This window comes from Galdieria sulphuraria (assembly GCF_000341285.1).
Source record: "Galdieria sulphuraria unplaced genomic scaffold scaf_14, whole genome shotgun sequence".
Classification (NCBI taxonomy): Eukaryota; Rhodophyta; class Bangiophyceae; order Galdieriales; family Galdieriaceae; genus Galdieria; species Galdieria sulphuraria.
Window position 1 is genome coordinate 177,404 of NW_005178461.1, and position 6,983 is coordinate 184,386.

The 6,983-nt window shown below is 36.3% G+C and overlaps 4 protein-coding genes across 4 annotated transcripts; 3 read left to right on the forward strand and 1 right to left on the reverse strand.

Annotated features, from left to right (window-relative positions):
* Positions 1-12: 12 nt before the first annotated feature.
* Positions 13-437, reverse strand: Gasu_21210 (uncharacterized protein). Its single transcript, XM_005707127.1, has one exon. It carries the CDS (start codon positions 304-306, stop codon positions 67-69), a length of 240 nt encoding a protein of 79 aa, XP_005707184.1. The 5' UTR covers positions 307-437; the 3' UTR covers positions 13-66.
* Positions 438-587: 150 nt separating this feature from the next.
* Positions 588-2,568, forward strand: Gasu_21220 (diphthamide synthesis DPH2 family). Its single transcript, XM_005707128.1, has 3 exons — positions 588-984; positions 1,037-1,595; positions 1,799-2,568. The coding sequence occupies exons 1-3, from the start codon at positions 680-682 to the stop codon at positions 2,315-2,317; spliced, it is 1,383 nt and encodes a 460-aa protein (XP_005707185.1). The 5' UTR covers positions 588-679; the 3' UTR covers positions 2,318-2,568.
* Positions 2,569-4,327: 1,759 nt separating this feature from the next.
* On the forward strand, positions 4,328-5,748 carry Gasu_21230 (uncharacterized protein). Its single transcript, XM_005707129.1, has 3 exons — positions 4,328-4,786; positions 4,893-5,160; positions 5,199-5,748. Exons 2-3 carry the CDS (start codon positions 4,939-4,941, stop codon positions 5,664-5,666), a joined length of 690 nt encoding a protein of 229 aa, XP_005707186.1. The 5' UTR covers positions 4,328-4,786; positions 4,893-4,938; the 3' UTR covers positions 5,667-5,748.
* A 19-nt stretch (positions 5,749-5,767) lies between these two features.
* Positions 5,768-6,321, forward strand: Gasu_21240 (uncharacterized protein). Its single transcript, XM_005707130.1, has one exon. It carries the CDS (start codon positions 5,853-5,855, stop codon positions 6,267-6,269), a length of 417 nt encoding a protein of 138 aa, XP_005707187.1. The 5' UTR covers positions 5,768-5,852; the 3' UTR covers positions 6,270-6,321.
* The last annotated feature ends 662 nt before the right edge of the window (positions 6,322-6,983 follow it).

Sequence of the window (6,983 nt, forward strand, 5' to 3'; positions counted from 1 at the left end):
CATAGTTTCACTAAAATTGTTCTAAAGTGTCTCTGGAAAGTTCCTTTCTCTAGCTTTCCTGTTAAGTTATAATCTGTAAAGGATCATATTGTCAACTGTCTTGTATGCTATTTGGAGTGAGACTATTTGCTTTGGTTTCCCATTCTGGTAGACGAATATTGCCAAATATTTGTTGTCACGTTTGTGGAGTACGAGAGGTGTAACCAGAGATAGAAACTGCTGTGTAGAATCTTCCCATATCGTTGCTTTTAGAGAGATGAACTTTTCCTTCTGTATGATATAGGTAACTTTCAAAGACTGATTCATTCGAATTTTTCACTTATAACTATCACAACTTACCGATATATCAACACAGTATTTGTAGAAATTTTGGTCTACGGACGATATTATTTTTTGTATAAAGTTGATATAAAACCAACAACTTTTGGGCAAGGAGTCTTTGTATCATGAAAACACTCTGATAGTCACGGCATAGCTCTCGCTATTATTTCTAAAATTTTCTGAATGTATAATAATATTGTAGAGTGTTTTCATCTGTCTTTGTAAGCTTGTTTAAGATTCTCTCAAATGCAAAATGAAACTCTTTATCGTTCTATAACAAAAAATATTTGTTGTGAAATGGGCCGTCGTTCTGTTTGAGCGGCGATTCTTCAGCTATGCACAATGTCTTTTCAGAGTCATGGCAACACACGAAGAGTTGAAGGACCAGCTGATGGAACAATATGACTTGGAAGCAACTGTTAGGTTCATAAGAGACAACCACTTTCAGAAAGTTTGCCTGCAGTTTCCAGATCACCTTCTAAGCGAGGCACCCAAAGTGGTTGACGAATTGGAAAGACAAACCAAAGCAGATTTTTATGTTTTAGGAGACACAGCTTATGCACCTTGCTGTGTTGATGTCGTTGCTGCTCAACATGTTGCTGCCGATGCGGTGGTTCACTATGGGCACTCCTGTTTGAGCCCAACAAGAGATTTGCCAGTCTAGTAAGTTTATGCGTTTGTTTTAAAACAACAGCTAAGCTATTGTACTTTGAAGTTATGTATTTGAGAAGAGAAGCTTATTTCATTTACAAAAATTGGTTGGTTTTGTAAAGCAGAATCCTGCATCCCATTTAATTGTTTTATTTGAGTCGTACTACGCGCATTTAAGGTGTATATTATTCAGTTTCCTGAAGACTCACATAAATGAAAAGACTATCATTCCGGTTTATCTGCGCAAGTCTTCACCTACAACAAGTGACTTGAACACAGTGGAAACCGACTCCAAAACTGAAACTCATTGTAGAAAGTATTCAATTGGTCATCTGGAGTTTGAATTGGATCTATCTATCCCAACAGAGCAGCTTCAGTTTGTGCGGTTAGGAAGTACTTCGTCTTCTTCTTTTTTGCGAGCCTCTCTATCCCTGTACCCGTTTGTTTTGGATTGCTATGATGACAGTACGAATAACTGGTTTCCTGCAAACTTAAATGCTACAACAACGTTGAAAAGAAGACTAGCTCTTATTTCAAAGGCTCAAAAGTCTCATGTTTTTGGAATTGTTGTCAGTGCTATTGCTACAAAGGGTGTATTAGATGCAATAGAGCGCTGTGAAGTGGTAAGTTTTGTTTTCTATTCGACAACAGGCAACATTCAGCTAGAGAGACCAAGTTCTTCAATCTTTGTTTCTCCCGTTCCCGTTGCCAACATGAAGTTGTCGAAACCACGAAGATTCTCAGTTTGATTGACTTATCTTCACTAAGATCGACGGACACAAGTTATGTTTTGAAATATTTTTGCTAACTCAATTTTTTTCTATAGTTGTTGAACCAGTTTGAAATGGAATGGTATCTTTTAAATGTTGGGAAGCCTACTCCCACGAAACTTGGTAACTTTCCGGAAATTGAAGTATTCGTTTTAGTTGGTTGTCCAGAAAGTGCCTTTCTAGATTCAAAGAGTTACATGAAGCCGATCCTTACTATGGCGGAGTTGGAACTAGCTTTGGATTCTCGTCTTTATTTCACGGATATTGGTTCAATTCATGACTTTCAAGATACTTTGTCTAGGCCTTTTGTTGCCAGGAAGCAAATGCCAGATGATGAGAATGAAGATATCGATAAGTTTTATGAAGAAACTACTGCGAATGCTTTAAGCGAGTTTAGTATGAATCGTGATTTGATAGCGTATGATATTTCTTCTACTAGTACTGCAGCATTTTTGAGACATCGTTCTTGGAAAGGAGTTGAAGAAGAACCAAATGAAGAGAATAAGCCTCATACCTCCAAAGAAGGTCACTGCGGTATCCCTAGTGGATATAGTAATGAGGGTTCTCGAATATAATATTGTGACCCGATTGTACAAAAGGACGAGAATTATAAACTTTTTGGGATATTTGTAATTTATTTTTGCAAGTCTCTCTTCTTTACAGGGAATCAACAACCATCTAATGGTTTAAAAATTGTGAATGAGCCTTGTTTGATTGTATACCTTGTATAAGTTTGTTTAGAAATAGTTGTCATATACATAATAAATATACAAGCAACTAAACATTTTATTTATCAAGTTGTACAGCCACATCAGGATTGTTTTTATATAAGTGAACGAGATGAGGACAAATCAGTATCAAGTCTTCACAGAAAGATATATAAGGGCGCCGCTGTGGATTGTGAAGAATGCATCTCAGGAGCTTTGAATATTTACATTTTGTGTCATAGAAGGGAAAGAACGTTGTAGACTTGCTTTTTTAAGAGATGGGTTGCCATCGCGTTTTGTGGCAGTTTGTCAAATGACGACAAATTATCAGAAAAGAGAAGCAAAGTATTTGTCTTAGGCAACTTGAAATGACGTGTTCAGTTTTTGCTTTTGTGGAGTATTGATATCAAGAATTCCTTATCAACTTTATACTCTTGAAGAGCTCATTCTGGGCTTGACTAGTCGAATGATTTTTCCATTTGTCGACTTGACTTTCATATTGACTAAATGGTTCATCTTTTTATAGTTTAGTTATTTGAAGTTTGAAACAAATTGTTTAGTTTTCCAGTTGTGCCGTTGAAGAAAAGTAACAGTAGTTACTGATAGTTTCGAATAGATTAATATCTCCCAATATAAGGTGCTCCATGATTTTCCGCAACATATGAACAAATGAGATTTGAATGTATCACAATAGAATCCGAAATAACCAAGTCTAAAAAAGCTGTTCGGTATGCAGTTCTTTCTGGTGTACATTTATATATCCAATCACCATATTTATTTATTTGAAACTAGAAACAAAATTCTTTAGTAACTTTCTTGAGCAACACTCAGGACGACATTATTGGCACTAATGGAATTCAACCAGAACTGCAGTCTCATTTAGAAATGGCTTGTCCCTGAAAATAAAGTATCCTTTGATGTGTATATGAATGTAACATAGTCAGCACATAAGCATTTTCCAAATGAACAATCTTTAATTCACAATATTCTAGCAAATGTTGTTCAAGTTGAGTATTATGCACGACAAAGTACCTATTCCATGACTGAAAGCTGCAAACGAGCTATATTCATCCTATCTGAGCTGTTTTCTCTCAAATCATTTTGTCATATGCTTTTCCAAAGCACATAATATGTCCCTTGAAACGAATTGTGCGCATACATAGTTGTCTGACTTTGGTTACTAAATGAAGACTAGGACGAAATTGGGATTCCTATTTGGGTGTTTTTCGAAAGTCTCCCACTTTATTCAAGTTATTTTTTAAAAGACTGCAGCTAACCAGTTGCTGGTAGCCATCTGAAGGTCCCTTTCTGTTCTGTGCACTCAATCAGTCTTCTCAAAAAGAATAGAAGGAAAAGGACAACTCTACGCTTTTTCCTGGACGAGGAACTACATTGATTCAAGCAACAGGTTTGAGTCGTAGAGAAAGCATCCTTTATGATAATCAACTGGTGATTCCTTGCACATAAACAGGATATCAAGTATGAAGTTATAAGACAGAAACTTTAAAACCAAATATATACCCATCCTGAAAAGGAAAACGCCAGTGGACAAATCGATAAGTTGGAAGATTCTGTTTTTACACAGCTGCAATAATTCATCGAGGTTGGTCAAACAATAGTTTTCAACATAGAACAGCAAACTCTAGAGTCCTATCCCATGCTGCCAACGTACATAAAAAAAATGACAGTCTGCTCGAACTCCTAATAGCAACGGAAGTCTTTTGAAGCTTAGAACAAGTCTTGATAAGATCATGATTCGCCTTTTATTGAAATATGCTGCACAACCACAGATAGATAGATTATTTTTTCAGTTCTTTTGAAATAAAGAGTAGATATTGGTTTGCGTGCAACTGTATATATGGAGGCTTCTTGCTTTCTGGAATCACATAGAGTTGTGATAGTGTCGTTGGAAGCTTTGTTGACTTTGAGATATTTCTACCTGGCAGGTTTAAGATTGACCAAAAAAGCATAGTAACTTTTGGCGAATGGGTTTATCTGACTTCTCAGAAAATTGTAGACTCAAAACCGTAGCCTCGATTGTTGGAGAAAAAGTAGAAATGGGGAGAAGTCTTTAACGTTGCGCAGATATTACACAGCTGGTTATTCCTAAAAAGTTCACCTATGATTTTTCAGTAGAACGACTTGCAGGCAAAATCTCCAGAATTTTGTTGTGACGAGAGTTTATTAAGAAGTGGCATAGTCTCATTGAAGGTTTTGGTGAAAATAGTTTCAACTTTCGACCCAAGCAGATTGTTCTCTCAGCCGCAGGTGGTCTAGAGAAGAGCATAGATCTGTACCTCACCCCGATGTTTTCAAGTATTGTAGGGTTCCCCTTCAGTATATTGAAAACATTGCTCTATGGTTAAATGATGTTAAGAGTACCTCGCAAGTAACTTCACTTTACTTGAAAATGTTACTTTTTATGAATGTAGATATATTCTAGATGAGATGCCCAGTTTTAATGCATGCATCAAGCTATGATTCTTTGAATGGCGCGCCTCTTCAAAAATATTATATATTTTGACCTGAAAACGAGGAAATACAAAAAACATTTGGCTCGACTTTTTTTGGTTTTACACGAAAATGGAAGTGATGAGTACAATAAGAAACTGTTCTCTTTTTATATCAATCTCTCTGTTAACTTTGGTAGTTTTCTTGCAGAATTCTTATCGCTTGCTCGCAATATCGTGAATTTGAAGATAAGTTTACCGGTAGTTTACAACCGTCAAGTATTATATGGGGCCATTAGATTCGGAAGAGTTTGAACTGCGGCAAAAATTTAAATAATTATCCAACTCTTCTTTGTCAATATTTGCCAGATTTTGTTCAACTTACAGAATTGGTTCCTAGAATAATAGCGCGAATAATAGCATCACGACAACCAGATGCCAATTTTGAGCAATTGACTGGAGTTTTTAGAAATTATGACTACCCAGAAATCAAACAGAAATATAAAGATTACGTCGACTTGTTGAAAGACAAAGCTGAGTTTTATCGATTGCGTCGTCAGTTGTTTCTTGAAGGATATCCTATGGAACTGTATGTATGTGATGGTGCCTATCGTGAGCGTGGTCTGTTCATTACTATGAAGAACGGACTCTTACGTTTTTACAACAGCATGGCACGTAACATTCTTTTTGACACTTTTTCAACTGTTTTTTCAGTTAAGATCATCTTATTGAACTATCAAACAGTTTCCGAACGTCGGAAGGAATAGAAAAGGGTGACCATTTTGAGCAGCTCTTTTTCCTGTGGTGCCTTGCAAATGTCCAAAACTTGAACTTAGTTCAAGAGCCTGTTTGCAAACGATAAACCTGGAAAGTAGGAAGTGGATAAGATTTGATGGAAAGCAGTTTTATTTTTTTTTGCATCGAAAATAACGAATACCTGTTGGGTCCGGTTTATGACGAATTATTCTCTGTTCGATTTTGCTTATGTCGAATGGAAGGTTAGATATTGGACATTGTACCTTTTTCAAGCTTCTATTTCATCTATTCCAGAACACAGCAGAGACTTTGCTCGAATGGAGCACTTGTTTGGATCACCTGAAAGTTCACATCTCGCTTCTTTACTAAAAGCACTTTTTGGTCAGTCCGACTATCAAGTATCGACTATTCGAGATGAGTCGGATACTATAATAGATTTTGAAGTAACAGACAGTAATGGCCAATGCTATAGAGACCGAATATGTATTTTGTATGTCACTCCAATAAGAAAGAATGAAGCCAGCACATCTAATGCTCCATCGTTCATTGATTTTATAACATTGGAAGATATTCCAGAAGACTTTAAGCCATATTTAGGAGAACAGCAGAGATGAAAAGTTAAGACAAGACGTTAGTTGGTAGAGATATAAAACAGACTTTTCCTCAAACAAGACTTTTCAGAAGACTTTGATTGCTGACTTACAAGTTGAGAATGACACGAATGATAGAATGAACTTTGTTTTTGATACGTGTTGTGGAAAGAAGGGCTTATCAAACCATTGTTTTGAGAGATACTGGATGTAAGTTGCTGATCAATGAGGTTCTCTCTTTGGCGTAATTTTACAACTATTGATAATATCTTTCAAAAGCTTTTAATATAGAACTATCATACAACTAGATGCGGCTCCTTTCCACAGTACCGTTATCACGAAAGCCATAAAAGAAATTTTTATTATCACAACAAGTCTTCTAAGAATAAATATACAGGCATCTTTCACCAATACGCATATGGCCTTGGAAGAACTCAACTAAAAGACAACTTGAGGGTGGGTTTGTCTTGGAGAGCAAGGTGCTCTTTGGCTCTTTAGAGAGCACGTTTCATCCATTCTTCCTTTACAAACTTTTATTACTTCAACGATATCATCGTTCTCTATGAATATCTTGGCACGTTGAGTATCATCATACATAACAGAGTGTAAGAGTGCAATTTACCTCAAAAAGACTCATGATGGTTTTACGTGTATATGAAGGCTTACATAAGGACTCTTTCTACAATCAACAATTCGTTTTTTATAGTCTATCAACTTCAGCTCGACCCCAATCTCTCT

What these genes read in the sequence shown, in the direction of transcription:
- Gasu_21210 (XM_005707127.1), bottom strand. Translation starts at nt 306, where the DNA reads ATGAATCAGTCTTTGAAAGTTACCTATATCATACAGAAGGAAAAGTTC.
- Gasu_21220 (XM_005707128.1), top strand. Translation starts at nt 680, where the DNA reads ATGGCAACACACGAAGAGTTGAAGGACCAGCTGATGGAACAATATGAC. An exon ending in ACAAGAGATTTGCCAGTCTA is followed by an intron (nt 985 to 1,036) that starts GTAAGTTTATGC and finishes TGTACTTTGAAG; the next exon opens with TTATGTATTTGAGAAGAGAA. An exon ending in CAATAGAGCGCTGTGAAGTG is followed by an intron (nt 1,596 to 1,798) that starts GTAAGTTTTGTT and finishes TTTTTTCTATAG; the next exon opens with TTGTTGAACCAGTTTGAAAT.
- Gasu_21230 (XM_005707129.1), top strand. Translation starts at nt 4,939, where the DNA reads ATGGCGCGCCTCTTCAAAAATATTATATATTTTGACCTGAAAACGAGG. An exon ending in ATTTGAAGATAAGTTTACCG is followed by an intron (nt 5,161 to 5,198) that starts GTAGTTTACAAC and finishes TGGGGCCATTAG; the next exon opens with ATTCGGAAGAGTTTGAACTG.
- Gasu_21240 (XM_005707130.1), top strand. Translation starts at nt 5,853, where the DNA reads ATGACGAATTATTCTCTGTTCGATTTTGCTTATGTCGAATGGAAGGTT.